At 39.2% G+C, this 19,317-nt stretch overlaps 1 protein-coding gene across 1 annotated transcript in view; it reads right to left on the bottom strand.

The window, feature by feature from the left end:
* The window catches only part of ENPP1 (ectonucleotide pyrophosphatase/phosphodiesterase 1), a 46,769-nt gene extending 28,126 nt beyond the window's left edge, over positions 1-18,643 (bottom strand). The window contains 8 exon segments of the mRNA XM_032214974.1: positions 132-211; positions 815-886; positions 889-914; positions 2,488-2,548; positions 4,339-4,464; positions 5,563-5,679; positions 6,815-6,887; positions 18,298-18,643. Of these exon segments, the coding sequence (XP_032070865.1) occupies positions 132-211; positions 815-886; positions 889-914; positions 2,488-2,548; positions 4,339-4,464; positions 5,563-5,679; positions 6,815-6,887; positions 18,298-18,489 (747 nt within the window). The 5' untranslated portion in view covers positions 18,490-18,643.
* Positions 18,644-19,317: the final 674 nt, after the last annotated feature.

The following is a 19,317-nucleotide window of genomic DNA, read 5'->3' as shown; positions in this document are numbered from 1 at the left end:
GAAACATGGGGTTACGATGGGAGAAAGTTATGGAAGTTACTCCTTAGTTATTTCTCCTAATGTAATGAAATAGAATTTTACAACTCTGATATGCCTTTGAAGAGAAAGCAAGAACTTCAACACACTCTTACCGTAGCAATGGTGTAATGATTAGGAAATGTTTTTGATGGATATACTGGCCTTAGGCTGCGAGTATATGTCCCACATTTTTCTGTCAAGGAAAAAAATTCAATTCCAAGTTTATAAGTAGTGCACTTTTTCAGATCAATATTCAGAATGATTTAGAATAATATGGCATTTCCTATATGTTTTTTGCAGCAGCAAAAATAAATATTATGACATTGTTCCAAATGAAATGCAAAATGCCCATCATTCTCATTGCCTTCACATATTTTAGATACTGTTAGAAGTTTCAAATAGAGAACTTAGATTGAATTACTATATCACTAAATTACAGATGGAAAATATTTCTTGTTCTCTTTGTCAGTCTTCCAAAATAAATAGGTTTCAAATATATTAAAGTGTCTCTTTCTCTAGCATCCCCTTGCTCATACACTTTCATTCTTAGTGTATCTAAATTTCCATATCTGGAATGTAATCATTACACAGTTGTAATAGTTTAATTTTTTTTTGCTGAATTCAAGCGGGACTCCAGCAAGCTCATTCTTGGGTCTTGAATCACTGCTGCCCATGAAACATCCGAGTCTTATTTGGAGTTTACAAAGGATATGAAGAGTTATGAAAGGGAATACCACTTAATCCTCCTCCCCCTTATATTTAACTCTGCTTGCTATTGCTCAGATACAGTAAGTACTCACTTAATTGCTAATAACAGGAAGAAGTTTTCCCCAAGTTTGCAAATATTCTGCTCGGAATCCATCCAAGAAAATAGTAACACTGGAGGTTTTGTAAATCTGAGTTGAAAAATTAGGACAGTTAAGGTAAGCACCTGATCATTATTTATTTATTTTCTACATGCTATAAAGGCCCTCTTCCTCCATGTGACCATAAGTGTGTGGCAGAAGAAAGAAAGAAAGGAAAACCACATCAAAACTCGCTATTCATCTACATCAGCTGTCTTCAGCCTGATGCCCACTAAAACCTGAACCCCAGCTGCCATAACAATGGGAGCTGCAGGAGATAAGAGCCTCATTTTTTATAACACTAAGTGGAAAAGCTACAGTAATATAGGCTTTGCTAATCTACACAACATTCTACCTGAGAGGGAGGAAGTACGTTTCTTTATGTATGGCAAATATCTTTCACCCAGAACTTTCCCACAAACATGACAGTGAGGAAAGGAGAAACAACAGTAGCAATTATGGGGATGAAAAATATAATGTGAATTAGTGCACATGCAAATAGGGCTTATATAGATTTGTTGTTATTGTTGTTAGACAAGTCGTGTCTGACCCATCGCAATCCTATGGACAACGTTCCTCCAGGCCTTCCTGTCCTCTACCATCCCCAGGAGTTGATTTAATCTCACACCATTTCAGTGACTCCATCCAGCCACTTAATTCTCTGTCGTCCCCTTCTTCTTTTGCCTTCCATCATTCCCAGCATTAGACTCTTCTCCAGTGAGTCCTTCCTTCTCATTAGGTGGCCAAGGTATTTGAGTTTCATCTTCAGGATCTGGCCTTCTAAAGAGCAGTCAGGGTTGATCTCCTCTAGGACAGACTGGTTTGATCGCCTTGCAGTCCAAGGGACTCTCAGGAGTCTTCACTAGCACCATAGTTCAAAGGTCTCAATTCTTTGGCACTCAGCCTTCCTTATGGTCCAACTTTCATAGCCATACATTGCAACCGGGAAAACTATAGCCTTGACTATACACACTTTTGTTGGCAAGGTGATATCCCTAGATACATATGTACACAGAGATAAATCTGGCAAGGGCAGGTAGTCCTTGGGTAACAACGGCAACTGGGACTGGAATTTCCATCACTAAGCAACAGGGTCACAAAGTGTGGTATCACGTGACTGCATCATTTAGTGGCAGCAATTCTGGCACTGCCAGTTACCATTATTAAGTGGATCATATGACATTGTTAAGTGTGATATCATCATATGGTCACATTTGCAACACCCTGGTTTTCCCATTGTTTTTGCTTGTGGGAAGCTGGCAATGGAAGTAGCAAAGACCAATCATGTGACCACAGGACGCTGCAATGTCACAATTGTGAGCTGGTTGTCAAGTGCCTGGATTGCAATCACATGAGTGTCACGATGCTGAACTTTTGAGGACTAGTTATATGTACCACTTGTTCAGCACCATCATAAGTTCAAACAATTGCTGAATTGGTGGTCATTAAGTAAGGACCACCAGTGAATAGAAATAAATATCAACATTCATATTTTTAAATGATTTTTTAAAAATAGTTTTGGGATGAACTATTTTTCATCAAGGTTCTTAAAAGAGACATTTTGATACCACGTCCTCTCCCCTGATTTTTAGAAAGTTGCAAAATCCACCTTGAATTTTCTTACCCTTTTGGACACTGGTTTTCACTGATATCTTCGCATTTCTCTTCAAGCCAACTTGTCCTTCCTTGTTTTTTTAAAAAAAAAGTAGTTTATTACATTATTTTGTTTTTTAAAAGAGTAAAACTTATTTGATAAGTTATTAATTTGGTAGTTAGGAAAATATTACATTTATTTTATTTCTTAACCGCCTATTAATTTTACATATATCATGAGATTTCCAAGTCTTTTTTTTTTAATCACAAGCCAAATGGGCATTGTAGCTCTAAAGTTATTCTTGGATCTCTTTGATATCACTATAGTTACAGATGACATCTACAATAAAAAAGGTCATTAGCAGGGGTGAAATTCAGCAGGTTCTGGAGAACCAGTAGCGGAAATTTTGAGTAGTAGCGGAAATTTTGAGAAGTTCAGAGAACCGGCAAATATCACCTCTGGCTGGCCCCAGAGTAGGGTGGGACTGCAGATTTTGCAATATCCTTCCCCCAGGAGTGGGGACGGAATGAGGATTTTGCAGTATCCTTCCCCTGGAGTGGTATGGGAATGGAGATTTTGCAGTATTCTTCCCCTGCCATGCCCACCAAGCCATGCCCACAGAACCAGTAGTAAAAAAAATTGCATTTCACCACTGGTGATTAGGTGTAACCATTTGTACTATTTTTTTTTAAAGAAAAAGCTATAACATTTAAAATGATCATCTCAAATTGATGGTCTATATTGCTTGTTAATGCAGAAATGCTCAACAGGTGCAGTCTTTAGAATTTACTTCACCCACTGACCCTCTAATAGAAAAATGCTGCCAAGCCACTATCTTTTCCTTAGCCCAGTTCCGATCTGAGACAGAACATGAGAAAACTAACTGGAGGATGAGATACAAGACCGCAAACATGAGAAGTGAAAGGACTCAGCTCCCATTTCCTAAATTCCACATCTAATGCTCCGATTCAAATACTTCTCCTTCCTCCTCCTCTGCTAGGGAAGAACAGGAGCATGGCTGACTACACTGAAGCTTGCTGTGTCCTTAAAAAGAAAGGTCAAGACCATGAAAATGATTTAAACAATCCCTTTGATTAAATGAGCTTTGGACTGAAGATTTAGGATAATTTCTGGACTTAGGGTGAATGTCAAATGACAAATTGATATCCCACAGAGAATGCACACATCCTTGAGAAGCACCCACCATTTCTGAGGGCAAGTTGTTCCACTGGTTAATTGTTCCCACTGTTAGGAAGTTTCTCCTTCATTCCAGGTTCCTTCTCTCCTTGATTAGTTTTCATCTATTGTTTCTTATCCTATCCCTTTAGTGCTTTGAAAAATAAGTTGACCCCTCCCTTTTTGTGGCAGCCCCTCAAATACAGGAATACTGCTATTATGTCCCCCTAGTCCTTGTTTTCTCTAGACTAGCCAACCCCAAATTGTGCAACCGTGAGAAGACAAACAGAAGCAGTATGTTCCGTCCCATATTTGGGTAGAACAGGTTGCCCTGATTAAAAAAACACTTCATCGGAGGACAAGCTTACTATGTATGAACTATCAGAGCAGAGGCTTACTATATATGGAGTCAGCAATGAAACATTATCCTTTAGCTTAAAAACCAAATGCTTGCTATGGCACATAAAATAAGATCCCAGTTAACTCAGCTCCCATTGAAATCAGCCAGTTTTTGGTCACACTATAACCAACTTATCCCAATAATTTCAATAGATTCTGACCCTCACCTGTGTTTTCTTTAGAAAAAATGTATAAAGCAGTCTTTTAAATCATACTTCTTGATCTAGAAACTAACTCAAAATCCTTGAAAAAGTAGAATAAACAGTCCAGTGCACTGCTCCTATTGGAGCAAACATGGAGTTTTACCTTGGCAAACAGAGTCGTAATTGACACAACAATTATTATTTTTCACACAATCATCCGAGCAGGAACAATGATATTCTGGCCGGTTCTTCTCACCACATCTAAATTTGGTGCAGGTCCATATCTGAACTGTAACAGAGAGATACTATATGAAATTAAACATGTCTGGGCTGGATAAAAACTGGAATTGCATGTCAAATTATTATAAGGCTACAAATTATTACAGGGCTACAAACAAAAAAGGAAAGTTTTCTTTTTGTACTTTCTGAACTCAAGGAAATATTGAGCAAGGATCTCATGGGTAAAGCCACCAGTCTGGGAGAAGACCTAATGCCATCATTTAAGTTATTCAACCAATTTAAATTCCCAATATTCCTACCTAATGTATATCTCCTACTCCCCAATCCATGCACTCTCCCAATATTTTAAACATTGAGTAGAGACCTGGAATTCATAGGTTCTCTAAACAACTAAAACAGACCTTCGAATCATTTTGGACTGATCAATGTATTTGGAATCTGGAGAGCATATTATTGGCACTGGCACCAAATGGCTTGCCATGGGGTAGAGGTCCTCTCTTCAGAAAATAATGGCAGTGGGGGGGTATGGCCAGCCATGAAATATGAAATACCAGAAGAGAAACTGGTAAGAAAGGTCCATTTCTCCCCTTATAACTCTCATCTTCATTCTGACTACTTGACTCTACAGGGCGGTGCTCATCTCCGTTTCAAAGCCGACAAGCCATTGCTGTCAGAAGACATCTCCGTGGTCATGTGGCCGGCATGACTAAAAGCCAAAGGTGCACGGAACGCTGTTACCTTCCCACCAAAGTGTTCCCTATTTTTCTACTTGAATTTTACATGCTTTCAAACTGCTAGGTAGGCAGAAGCTGGGACAAGTAACGGGAGCTCACTCTGTTATGCAGCACTAGGGATTCGAACTGCCGACCTTTCTGATCGACAAGCTCAGCATCTTAGCCACTGAGCTACCGCATCCCTACCTGACCTCTACTAGGAATATAAAAACCAGGCAAAATATGATTAAATATATTAATTCAATTTGGTTTTCCATCAGTTCTGACTGAATTTATTCAACTGGAACATATGGAAAGATACACAATTGAAATTTTAGATAGAAATAATGATAGAAATCCAGAAGCGCAACTCCTTGAAATACTCACCTGGAATGAAATGAAAGCAAAAAAACCTAAAAAAATAAAATGCTTACCAGGTTCTGTACAAGCTTCCTGAAAATCTAAACAGCAGTTTCCAAGTTCAACACATTCCTTGTCGCAGCGGCAGGTTCCAAACGTTCTTTCATAGCAACGACCCTTGCAGGTTTTCACTGAAAGTTTTAATATTTATTCAATGTTAGAGAGTGAACATTTATTATTTATCTATTTCAGGGTGGTTTAGCATCCAAGTGCATGAAAGTATGGATTTCCCTTTTTGTAACTCCCTTTTTGTTAACTCCCGTAACCCAAAAAATAGGCATTCTCAGTCTAAAAGAATAAAAATGCTACTGAATCTGTCTATGAATATAGATGTCGTAGCAGCATTGGAGGCATGCACATTGTCTAAATTTTATCATCAACAAATGGATACCATATAGACTAGGGGTGTCAAACTCAAGGCCCGGGGGCTGGATCCAGCACGTGGGGGGCTTAGATGTGGTCTGTGGAGCCACCCTGGAAACAGCGAAGGTCCAGCCTGTGGGACCCCTGCCATCAAAAACGGAGCTCGGGAGCCCATTTTTGTTGGCAGAGTGCTTGGACCACCACAGGCGCCACTAACACAATGATATTGAGCTGACCATGCCCCCCCTGCCCCCCCCCCCGAGTTCAAACACAATCCTGATGCGGCCCTCAATGAAATTGAGTTTGACACCCCTGATATAGACCTATTAGATCTAAACTTGCCTATTCTCCCCTAAAGGATTAATTGAACACTCGTCTTGATTGATTTGAGTACAGCTTCATTTACACATTCCTTCTGAACTGTGGGAGGAGGAGGCTTAAACTAAAATAAGTTTGGCGAAATTAAAAAACAAGAGGGAAAAGCATTTTATTGGAAAACTATGATGCTTGCCTAGCAATAGCTCTTCCTTGACCCAAGACCAGTATATTTAGTCATATGTGCAGATAAAAATACTACTAACAGCATTCATAATTTGTATTGTACTGAGTTCCTAATAGAAAAGTTTTGACAACTAGGCACATTTGTTTTAAACCAGAGGAAGCCCAGTGAAAAATTCAATAGCCTAAATTACTGTGTTTATGTCTGGATTATCCTTATATATAAATTCTTGTTTTTATGTAGGTGTTTCATGACGTAGTAGGTACCTTATTCTGGATCTGGTTCAGCTGATAAGCCGTTACTGAGTGGACCAGTGTGGAATGCTATGAATGTAATATTTGGGGATGTAGAAATATTTTTAAAACTCATATATTTATTGTTCTATTAGCATCTTTACTACTTACCATCTCTTGTACAGCTAGGTTTCAGTCCAAATATACATCCTAAGATAATTGTAAGCACAATGACACATAATACCTAGAACAGAAAAGAAGATTTTCTTTTAAAAAATCTACTACACTAATTATATTCATCAGAACTGAATAAAGCAATGGGTTGATTGGCTGGTAAAAAGCTAGGACATTTTTAAAAAGTAAAGTCACTGATACACACATAAGTTTACCAAATGTTTATTGTTACAGCTGTGGAAAATGATGTTGTTTTGCACCATAATATGGTGTTCTTTCTAGTTTGACTGTCTATCAAACTAGAATTTGCACAGTAATACATTTCAGAGTTATTTGTTTGTTTTTGTTTTAAAGTCTTTTAAAAGTATTCTGTCCTCTTTGTTTTACTTTCGGTAATTCAGAAAGAAATTTTAAAGAAAAAAAATAAACAATGTTTTGGTTATTGGTTATAATCAGCCTATTCTAATAATATTTTTTCCTTCCTGCTATTTTCAAAACTTTTTCAACTGTAACCTGATTATTTCCAAAAATGATTAAGAAAATAGAGAGTTTGGTTGAACTAAATGTTTTATATAAGGCTGCACATTATACATTGTGAGATGTTTCTTGTGTGGTTCAGCTGTTCTATTTATGAGTAAACCACAAGACTTCCCTCATGTAGTCTTTTCCTGAAAAGCATCTGTCCAGGGTGCAGGTGGATGATCTCTCAGTCCCTCTTTTATTTGGAAAGGTTTCACCAGACAAAAATGATCATTGGCTGCTGTTCACTATTGCAGCAGTGTCTCTACTCCTTTGGGGACATCTACTCTGCTACAGAATCTCAATGAAAGCTCAACTATATTGGACTTCCATAAAGGAAGGCCAATGATGGAGCTCTCCAATGTAATTGGATGAGTGTTTCTTAACCTTCACCATTTAAAAATGTGCTGACTCCAACTTCCAGAATTCTGCTGTCATCATGCTGGCTATGGAATTCTAGGAGTTGAAGTCCACACAAAATGGCGAGGTTGAGAAACACTGATTTAGAAGGTTGCATAATGCATAAGGCTGGCTAGAGAATACTAGAGAATTATACTTCCTAATGCCAGAGGTCAGCCAAATATTTGCACTTTGAAATCCTGTTTCTAAGCTTTCCTTTCCAAATAATTTCCTTTCCAACTAATTCCCACAACACTGTCAAATTATTTACTAAGACTGTATTACTATTATTCTTCTCATCCTTCCTATTACTTATATCCTCCTACTTACGACTATAACCTTGTTGCTTGTATCTTTATGATTTAGATTACTTTATTTAGTTTCCTAATATGATTAAGTGTTAATCTTATGATTCTTGATGAATTTATTTTTTATGTACACTGAGAGCTTATGTACCAAAGAGAAATTCCTTGTGTATCCAATCACACTTGGCCAATAAAGAATTCTATAAAGGAGTGATCTAGTTGTTAGAATGGTGTCATGCTTGTCCTACAAATAAGAAATATTTTTTTCTTCAAATGCACTTTATTAACTATATCTGTTTAATATAGTTTTTGAATCAGTTTTTTCTTCATGTTTTATGTTGAGGAAGAGAGATTACCCAGTATTACCTTAAAATAATTTCTAGTATTCCTAAAAGCTATCATTCAAAGCTTATCCTTGAGTGGCAAAATAACTTGGGTTTTGTTATTTGTTAACTAGCTTAGTTATTTTGTATTTTAATTTTATTTATTTTCTTTTTTAAAATGATGTTCAGATTTATTAGCTCTTAACATTCCTAAACTGATAAACAAGCTGGAGACTAGTTCCAGATAAGAAAAGTTTTTTTAGTACAATTTCAGGTCTGGCTTATCTTTTTTGTGAACTCTAAACAACCTTTTTCCTTACAATTATGCCCCTTCTGATGTCAGACCTCTTTTTAATGAACATATGTGATATTATGGGATGCAAATATGTAATATGTTTGACTACATGCAACTGATTTTCTATGCATTTTCTATTCTGTCCAATCAACTTTCTATGCATTTTCTATTCTGTCCAATCAACTTTCTTCTTGCATTTTCTTTGTTCTGTTAACTATAAAAAGGAGGGAAGCATGGGGTTCGAGGTTCTCTCTTCCTTTTTTTCATCAACAGACCCCTCTTTATCAGGGTACCCTAAATAAACTGCTTTAAATGATCTTCCGACTCAGTTGCTTATTGAGTCGGAAGATCTACGACTCAAGGTTTGGCTTTCACTCTTCAACTAAAAGAAGAAAGATATTTGGTGTCATTGACTACAAAGAGATTATTCTGAAGGGTCCCAAATATTGAAGGGGAATACTACTTTATTTAACTGAATAATAAAGAGGTGGGTTTTTTTTCTATGGAGGAAGAATGATAAGTAAAAATCTTCCAAAAACATAAGCAGAAAATAAAAATATTGGCTCCTCTCTGGCTTCCCCATGTGGATAGTGTCATATTACAAATGGGCATGTATTGTTTGCCCCATTGAAAAATCTGGAGGATTCATTGTGGTTAGAAAAGAAACACATGAATCTTTTCTTGCAGTCAGCAAGTCTTGTGGAAAAGACCTTGTTCCTGTGGAACTTCATTGATTTATGTTCAACAGCAAACCATACACAGGCAAGTTCACAACACCACAAACCTCAGAACATTTCAAAAATATTCTCATGTTTACAGCAAGTTGATCAGTGAAGGGCAAATGTTAAATAAATGATATGGCTAACTAAAGGTTAAGGCAAATAGCTTGAGCTGGACTATTTAAAAAAAATAAATTTTCTGGGATATATAATTTAATATGGGATTTACGACCACAGTTTAGCCCAAAATTTTTGTTGCTAAACAAGGCAGTTGTTACTCCTATTTTATGACCTGTTTTGCCACAGTTGTCAAGTGAACTATTGCAGTTGTTAAGTAAATCACTTGATCATTAAGCAAATTTGGCTTTCCATACTGATGTTGAGGTCGGAAGCCAGCTGAGAAGGTTACAAATGGTGATCACATGACCAAGGACTCTATAACCACAATAAATACATGCCAGTTGCTGAGTGCCTGAATTTTGATCACATGACCCATGGGGGTTGCTGCAATGGTCGTAAGTGTGAAAAAACGATCAAAAGTCACTTTTTCCAGTGCCATTGTAACTTTGAATGGTCATTAAACAAATAGTTGTAAATCCAAGGACTACCATGATTTCTAAAATGAGCAGCATGAGAAGCTGCTTACAAAAATCCAGTTCAGAGAAGCTTACAATAAAGAAGCACCTATAATGTTTCTTGTAAACAGTATTTGAATAACCATTTTCAATAGGGATATAGTATTGCGGAAGTAGCTCTGCATTCAGAGATGGAAAGGGGGAATTAAATGGAAATAGTTGGCTCCTAGTTTCCATATATTTCCATAAGTCCAAAGAACAGCATCTTATTGACAAAAACTGTTTATATTTCTGTTTGAGACTGCATATACAACCATAAACCAAACAGTCTTCAATGGAAAAGATCCTGGATGCACCTGAATGCATGAAAAACTCTCTTCATGCTTTGTATTTACTCTATTTACTTCCAAGATTTTATTGCCATTTCAGAGTAAATTATTTTCCATAAGAACTTTTGAGTTGTGATTGTACCAGAGGCGGTATTCAGGAGGTTCTGACCAGTTGTGGAGAACCGGTAGCGGAAAGTTTGAGTAGTTTAGAGAACCAGTAAATATCCCCCCTCCTTGGCCCCACCCCCCGCTATTCTCTGCCTCCTGAGTCCCAGCTGATTGGGAGGGAATGGGGATTTTGCAGTATCTTTCCCCTGCCATGCCCACCAAGCCATGCCCACCAAGCTACACCCACAGTAAAAAAATTGAATCCCACTACTGGATTGTACCCTACAACAAACAAATATGAATTTAGTTAAATTTGCAAAATACAAACATTCCTAATCCATCTTTTATTATAAATATATACATTTGGATAAGATAAGGATTTTTGGAAAAGAAACTCTCAAAAACTCGAACTGCAGATCTAAAATAGCTTGAAATTAAATTTCACTGAAAACTGCGGAATTTTATTTCAGATAACAGTGGTGTAAATCCATTATGAGTGAAGTTCTTTTTTAGGCCAATGCCATCCTCTGTCTGCCTATATTTGTTTCCCTGCCAGGAAGGAAACTGAGGATGTGATTCAAGCAGCAGGTGCTTAAGAGCAGGGAGTGAATAGGAACATCCTGCTCTTAATTGCAGTGGAAGATGACAGCTCATCATCAGTAGTACTGGAGAAAGAATCATTTGCAAGTTTCACTGGATTTTATAGAGAGAATGGTTAAAGGCCCCATCCAGTCCTTCGCTTTGTGCAGCAAACTTTCTTGCAACATTCCTGTGGTTGAAAAAGCCTCAATGGGAAAAGTATGTAAAAGAAAACAGTAAACCAAACCTTCACAAAAACTAGATTTAGCCAGGAAATGCTGGAGCTGCATTAAAGAAAAATGACAAAATACAGATTTACTTAATTAATGTATAGGCTATCCATCTCATATACATGACTCTTGGTAGCTAACCATTAAAATAGAGTAAAAGCAATGAAAAATTAAAAAGAAAAGAAATGGCATTCTTCTAAAAATAGCAGAAAACAGCAGCCGAGAACAGTCATCAGCTCAATACGAAACAAGCTCACCCATACTGTCAAGGCCTCAGGCTTGATGGAAAGGCAGAGTTTTTAGTGCCTTGCAGTGTCAGTTGATATTAGAATAAAGTGACCAGATGTCCCGCTTTTGGCGGGACAGTCCCAATTATTAATAATTTGTCCCGCATCCAGCGGCATTTCAAAAAAGTCCTGATTTTTCACGAGGCTGCGCACGCGGCAAGAAAACACCATGCGGCAGTTTGCAACTGCCGTGCAGTGATTTCTACTGTCACAGGCTCCAGAAGCTGTGGAGGTCCTTTGCAGGCAGCTAGAACTAGCCGCCCATAAAGGATCTCCCCAGACTTGTTTTGATGAGCGTGGGGTGACTGACAGTAGTTTGCGCCAGCCGCACCCACTCAAACTATCGTCAGTCGCTCCGTGTTCAGCAAAGCAAGCCCGGGGAGGTCCTTTGTGGGCAGCCAGTCCTAGCCACTTGCGCCTGGTGCTGCGGCTGAAGTGAACCCCCAAAGGCCCCGCCGCCACTAGAATAACTGCTGCCGCCTTCTCCTCCAACAGCACCACCACATTTGCTGCCCAATGCTGCGGCTGAGCTGAAACCACCAACCTCCCGCTGGCGCCCCCGCCCGTGGCAGTGGCGCCTCCCCCTCCGCTTGGAGCACCTGAGCTGGCCACCGCATTACCCCTGCCCCCTCCTCCTCCTCCGTGCTTTTGAGGAGCCATGAGGCTGCGGGGCCCAGTAGGAAGGCGGCAGAGGGGGCAGAAGCAGGGGAAAAAAGGCCCAATGGCTTCTCAAAAGCACAGTGGAGGAGGAGGAGGCGGCAGCAGGGGTAACACAGTGCCCAACTCAGGTGCTCCGAGTGGAGGGGGACACGGCACCGCTGCTGCCATGGGCGGGGGCGACAGCGGGAGCTTTGGCGGCTTCACCTCAGCCGCAGGGCTGGGCAGCAAAATTTTTAATCAAGAACACACCGCCCCCCCCCCTCCGGTCAATGGTGTCCCACTTTACCAATTTTAAAATCTGGTTACCTTATATTAGAGCATTAGACTAGGCTAGGGCAACTGAACTTTTGTAACATAGATAAATTTACAAATAAAAAACACATATAAAAGATAATTATCCCTGTGACTTATATTCAAATCCCAGACTTTTCTTGGAAACAACACAGAAATGATATCATTTCTATCAGTGAAGTTTAATTATGCTGCTTCCTGCTGAGGCAGTTAAGACCACAGAAGGAATCAAATTAACAACCAATTAAGCTGGTTTTTTTTTTAAATATTCTCATCCCCCTTTTCTCATTTTTAGATGAAGACAAATATAAAATAAATAAATAAATAAATAACATACATACATACATACATACATAAATAAGCTATCTTCCACAGAATAACCTTTCTTCACTGCTACTCTTAGTGTCAGTGGTTTCTACAGCTTGTTTTGTAATCTATCTGAGTGCTGTCACAGCCTTTTTGACTCCATTCTTTTTCTATTATTCCAAGCTAATGTGGGAAAAAAAGTGAAGGAAAAAGAAGTCAAGCAGAACAAAGTGGAAAAATATCAGAGTTTTTTCAACAGCCCTCATGAAGTTCTAGGTTAGTATAATGAGTCTATGTTTCAGAAATCAGACTATCAGTAAAATTAGTGAATATTTAGATCCTAATCTTGTTTTTAGATCTTGAACTCTTGTAGCTATTTGTTGATACATAAAAACCTTCACACCATTTGAATTCATTCAAGGCTGTTTTGGTCTTGAACTACATGTCATTATGTATTTCTTCTGAAGCTTTATGTCCTCCATGAATTATTACTCATTTCTAAAGAATGTCATTTTTGGACTGCAAGGCGATCAAACCAGTCAGTCCTAGAGGAGATCAACCCTGACTTCTCTTTAGAAGGCCAGATCCTGAAGATGAATCAAATACTTTGGCCACCTAATGAGAAGGAAGGACTCACTAGAAAAGAGCACAATGCTGGGAAAGATTGAGGGCAAAAGAAGAAGGGACGACAGAGAATGAGGTGGCTGGATGGAGTCACCGAAGCAGTAGGCATGAGCTTAAATGGACTCCAGAGGACAGAGGACAGGAAGGCCTGGAGGAACATTGACCATGGGGTCACGATGGGACGGACACAACTTCGCAACTAACAACAACAAAGAATGTCATATAAACAGGATTAAAAATATACATCAACTAGCTTGGTTCAAATGACATAGTACAGAAATCTATAGTTTATAAGCCGTACTTATATTTAGGAAAAATCAATGGGTTTGAAGATGCCAATGGAACATATATCTTCTTCCTCCTCTACTACTAGCCAAATATCCTAGAAGGCTGCTTAGTTAAAACTTGAGGCATGCAAGTGCAGGAGAAAATCCTGTTTCATGAACCAAAGTAACTGGACAGATGTGGCCTAAAGGAAGCCTAACACTGCACCGGGTTTCACATATTATTGTGATTACTGAAGTATTCGTGAATGACTGATGATTTCCACCAACATCCCCTGGATTCTTTATTGTCAGGAAACAATATTAAGTGCTATATTATGTTTCACTAATTTTCTATTCAGGTACTCCTCGACTTACAAACATTCATTTGGTGACCATTCAAAGTTACAGCAACATAAAAAAAGCAGCATGGCTGGTTTTCACACTCACAATCATTGTAGCATCCCCAAGACCACATGATCAAAATTCAGTTTGAATTTTGCATGTATTTATGAAGATGTCCTGGAGTCAGTGGTGGGATTCAGCCAGTTCGCACCACTTCGAGAGAACCGGTTGTTAACCTTCTGAGCAATTTGGTGAACTGGGTGTTGGAAGAAATCATTAGGACAGAGAACCAGTTGTTAAATTATTTGAATCCCACCACTGCCTGGAGTCATGTGGTAACTTTTTGCATCCCTCTGACAAGCAAAGCCAATAGTGAAGTCAGATTCACATAACAGTGTTACTAACTTTTTTAAAAAGGCAGTGATTCACTTAACAACTGAGGCAAGAAAGATCATAAAATGAGGCAAAGGTCACTTAACTGTCTTTTTCGCAATGGAAATATTTGGCTCAATTGCAACTATAAGTAAGTATACTGAACAAGATGGAGTTTTCAGAAATACTTTCAGATTCTGTGTGGAATGCATACTGTATATTATTACTGAGCTCAATACAAAAGTGTATACAACTTAAGCAAATGTACTTAATTACAGAGTTTCATATGGCTGAAAATTTGTATCAGATCGGCCTATATGAGCCAATCTTCTAAAGGGAAGATTCTGTGCTACAAATCTGAGATCTGAGTTTCTTTGGTACTCAATTGTAAAGCAACTTCTGTCCTGAGGCAAATTTAAATTGCTCCCAGTGGTCACGCTGTCAATGTTCAAAAGGATATGCTGACATTAGAGAATGAACTCAAGGGAAAAAGGTCATGCAATTGCAAAAATGAAAAGTGTGTGGGGTGGGGGGAGTTGGAGACTTTATATCCGATTTTCTTAGGATTCATAAACGAATCTAGGCATTCTAAGCCTAACTCAAATGTAAATTCCTGTGTTCAAAGTTTTAGGTATATTTTCATGGCACTGGAAAGCAAACAGAGAAAAAATAACGAATATATACGTATGATCTAAAAGAATTGGTGAGATTCTTAAGTGTGTTAAAGTTCAGAATTTTTTTTCCAACTTGTTTATATGCTTGCTGCTCCATCCTGTGCTTGACAAAGCATTTAACTGAATAAATCAAATTGCTTATTTCTAAGATTTCACCTTCTTAAACGGATTTTAAAATAGTGTTGTAATTAACCTATTCTAATTTTATGTTTCTCTCCTTTGCATGGCCATATTCAGACCCTTTACAAAGATCACAATACCTCATAACATTTTATGGCATACTGCACAAACAAGGAATGGAAGTAGCTCTGGATTTAGCCAGATTACTGACCAATTCAGTCATTGAGTCAAGTACCATAACTGTTCATTACCACATAGAAGGAAACCAGTTGAGAAAGAGAAATATTACCATGAACTGTCTGCAAACCTTGAGGCCTACTAGAAATGGCTCAGACAGGATGTAATCACAGTAAGAAATAGCTAAACCAGCAACAATTCTAATGACATATTGAGTCCCTCATAGATGGGAGATAGGAAGCAAAGAGCTTCTTTCAGTTCTTTCTATTATTTTTAATTTTCACATGGATATTGTTCTCGCTGACAGGTATCAGTCCTATTCATTAGGATTACTTTTTGTGGTATAATTATGGATGTGCTTTTAATTGAGCCAAGCTTAGGACTGAAAAAACATACAGGACATTTGAGCTGTGAAGAACATTACTTGAAAAAAATCAAAATCTCTGCTTGATACCAGTAAGTTCCCTTTTGAAAGCAATCTTCCGAAGACCTCCCCCCCCCCAGGCAGATACATTTGGGAAGATTAGCCACTTTATTAAGTCAGCAACTGAAGTATTATAGCATTTACCCAACCACCAGATTTCAGATCATAATCACAAAGGACAATAACTGGGGTCAAAGCATTTGCAAATTAAGAGATTAAAGAAAGCTAAAATGATTTACTGCCCTATTCTCCTAATTCTGGGATGAAGATACTTTCCCCAATTTTTTTTTAAAGCAGAAAGTTAATCTTAAAAGAATATCCTCTAGAACAATATTGACTGCAGCTGGGCTGATTTTTTGACTCAAAAAAGTCAGATGGATAGATGAGATGGATTTTCTTCCCAAATCCCACATTTTACGTATGTTCCAAAGAAGACAGGTATGTAACATAAAAGGAAAAGTGCTCAACCATAACATGAGGGTGGATCAGGAAGATCCTGCAGAAGGATGGACATAAGGAATACAGATTTGAAGCATGGGAGAAGAGAGGAAATACATCTGCAGAATGAGGTCATATTAATTTTCTTAATTCAATTATTTATACATTCTCTGTATTTCATCCCAAAGGTAGATAGTGATAAATCCACAATACAGTTCACCTTCAGACCAAAGAAGTTAAAGTAAAGGACACATAGACAGAATCTGTCCTACTGGATTACTTAATCTGAAGCAGCTGTTCTTCTAGTACTGAAGTTGTAAAACCAGCAATATGTTAATCTCAATTAAATGTGAATTAGAAAGATGAAAAATTCAATTTCTTAAAAATTCCAGTACAAGTACGGAAAGGCAATTAAAGTATAATTGGCATTGGAAAATATGATCCTGTTGGATCCAAAATCTCGCATGCATTTTTGTTTGTTTTATATATAAATATATGTATTTTAGAAACTCTCCCTTACAGAGTAACTCTGGGTGGTGTACAAATAAAATGTTAAAAACTGAACATAAAAATTTAAAATAGAGGCAAAACAGTAAAATTCAACCAGAAAAGTTAATTAAAAGGCAGGGAAGGGGCCTTCAGGGCACTAACAAGACCCATATGAACCATGTTCCTCATTGAACCCCAAACGAACTGGCAGATTCAAATCTTCAGATATTTTTGAAAGGTCAAGAGAGTGGGGCCCTACCTCACCTTTGGAGAAAGAATATTCCAAAGGCATAATAGTGTATATAGTGTAGGCTTCTTTAAGTGATGCCCCACCCCAATGGCCAGTCTCATTGGGAATTCTGGCTCCAGAGGACTCCGAAAGAGTGCTCCATCCAAGATTCACTTGCTTGTCTCAACAAGGAATGTGTTTAAAATAGTTCATGCAATGCTACCACTTGGACATTGTTCAGCATATGATTAAGGATGGTACATAATACTTTGCACCCAAGAGAGGAAATCATTGACTTTAAACCCTACCCTAACTAAACCCCTTACTGTTTCTGTCACCTGTGTACAGTAGTTCTTCTGGAGAAGCTGATACCGAAGGAATTGCACTCTGTGTATCAATGTTTCTTAACCCTTTTCCTTTCTTCTTTTAAAAATTATGGCTTTTTAACAACTTATGTTCGTATGGGATTATATTTATCAATATTTACCATATGAAACATTAAAAAGGGTGCATTCACTGAACTACTGCTTGTCACAATTGTCTGATGGGATTTTAATCATATATTATTTTTCAGCATATGCTGGCAAATGATTATTTTTTTCATGAAACCCTGGGTGAAGTTTCAAGGGACCTCCAGGTAAACACTATAGTCCATACTCCTAGGACTGCACCTCAAGAAACACTGCTGTACATGTTTAGAAGCCTGTTTCTATGTAGTATTTATGGTTACAAATGTTTTAAGAAGAAATCAAGGCATCGAAACCCCATCTGATGAAGTCAACCGTTCTGTCAATCAAAATTGTGGTATTGGTCCAGAGATAGAAAATGACTTGCCCAAGGCCCAGAAAACTTCGTAGTCCTTAAAGTGAGAGGGGTCTATAATCACACCCCAGATCAACTTTCAATACACCTGGCATCTTCCAGATTTGTTACACTAAGCTACCTGGGAGTTCTACTATAAGTTCTACTATAAACGGGAAGGTATCAAAGCGCACAGCAAGGGGAGAGTTGATTTACACAAACCAGACTATTGTGGTTACCTCCTGAGTCCTAACAGCGGTCCAGGGAATCAGGCAGCATTCTCCCCTCCCCACCCCAATCCTACCCAAAGATTTGGACCTTCTCCACGCGCAAAATGTTTATCCGTGAGATTCAGCCCTTTCCTTGCAAAGCCCGGGTAAGTTTTCTGTTGCCAACCAACTGCGCAAAAAAAAAGTCTTTAAGCAAAGTCGGCCGATTCCGCATCCTTTTCAACCCCCTTCTTTCCCCCTTCTCTGCCCTCAGAGAAGCCCGCAGCCAACTCAGCCTGAAGTGGGTCACTTGGAACCCGGCTAGTCGCCCCCTTCGGAGACCAAGAGCTTTCCTCCATTCGGGTCTTCCAAAGCACGCCGCCTGCTTACCAGGGACAGGACTTTGTAAGAGGGGTCCTTGTTTTTCCCTTTGAGCACCGTCGCCGTTGCCGTCGCCGCTTTCTCCGGCTCCTCCGACACCTCCAGAGCCGGCAGCATGGGCACCGCGGCTGAACTCGGCGGCTCTGCGCCGTCGGGGAGGAAGCTTTTCCCTTGGCCGTTAGCAGCTCCTTCGCTCGCCATCGCCCCCGCTGCGCCTGGACTCGACTGGACTGGATCTCCGCCTGCTGCAGCCTCGCTTAATAAACTGCTGTGATCCCACCTCTTCTGCTTCGGACTTTTTAAGACTCCGGATGCTTTTGGTTCTGCCTCCCCCGCCCACCCCGCCCCAGCCGCGCGCTCTCGGGGTTTTTAGTGGGTTCCCGTTTGCTTTGGCAGGCGGGCGTCTTCCCCAAGGGGTGGGGGCCTATGGGAGTAGGTGGGAAGAGAGACAAGCTGTTCCTTTGCAAGAAACCGAATAGATGCAGCGTCATTAGCATTACTAGCATTATTGTAGCATAGATTATCCCATAGAAGGGGTAGTCGCCCGACTGGTATATTAGAGGCTAAGCCGGAAGGTGATTGGGGTTGTTTACGCGCGGGATTGAAGATCCAGCACTTCCCCCGCAATATTTTGTGTGTGTATGTGGAGAGGAGCAGAGAAGAGGGAAAGTAGGGAGAACAGCCACCTTATTTACACAAATTTTCCAGAAGGCAAAGCCATCGCTTCATGTCTGGGCTGAAATGAAATCTATGTTCTGGAGGCTCACGATGCTTAGCAGAAATGGCTTGTCTTGGCAGTTCAAACATGAAATTTAAGCACCCACGCCCCTTCACCTTTCCCTGCTATAATCTTTGGGCCTGTTGAAGTAAAAAAATCCTCTGAAATCAGCTGCACAGATAAGGTCAGGCTGCTCTTTAGTTATAGGCACGCATTGACCGGAGTCGTTTGTGGGTGTAGATTTTCCTCTTCGAATTTTATTTACTTATTTGTAGACACAGAGCTGGAATCCTGTTCTGTTACTTCATTGC

The sequence above is a fragment of the Thamnophis elegans genome, chromosome 4 (genome assembly GCF_009769535.1).
Source record: "Thamnophis elegans isolate rThaEle1 chromosome 4, rThaEle1.pri, whole genome shotgun sequence".
NCBI classification, from domain to species: Eukaryota; Metazoa; Chordata; class Lepidosauria; order Squamata; family Colubridae; genus Thamnophis; species Thamnophis elegans.
The sequence above is the reverse complement of the archived record's forward strand: the minus strand, read 5'-3'. Positions and strand labels throughout refer to the sequence as shown.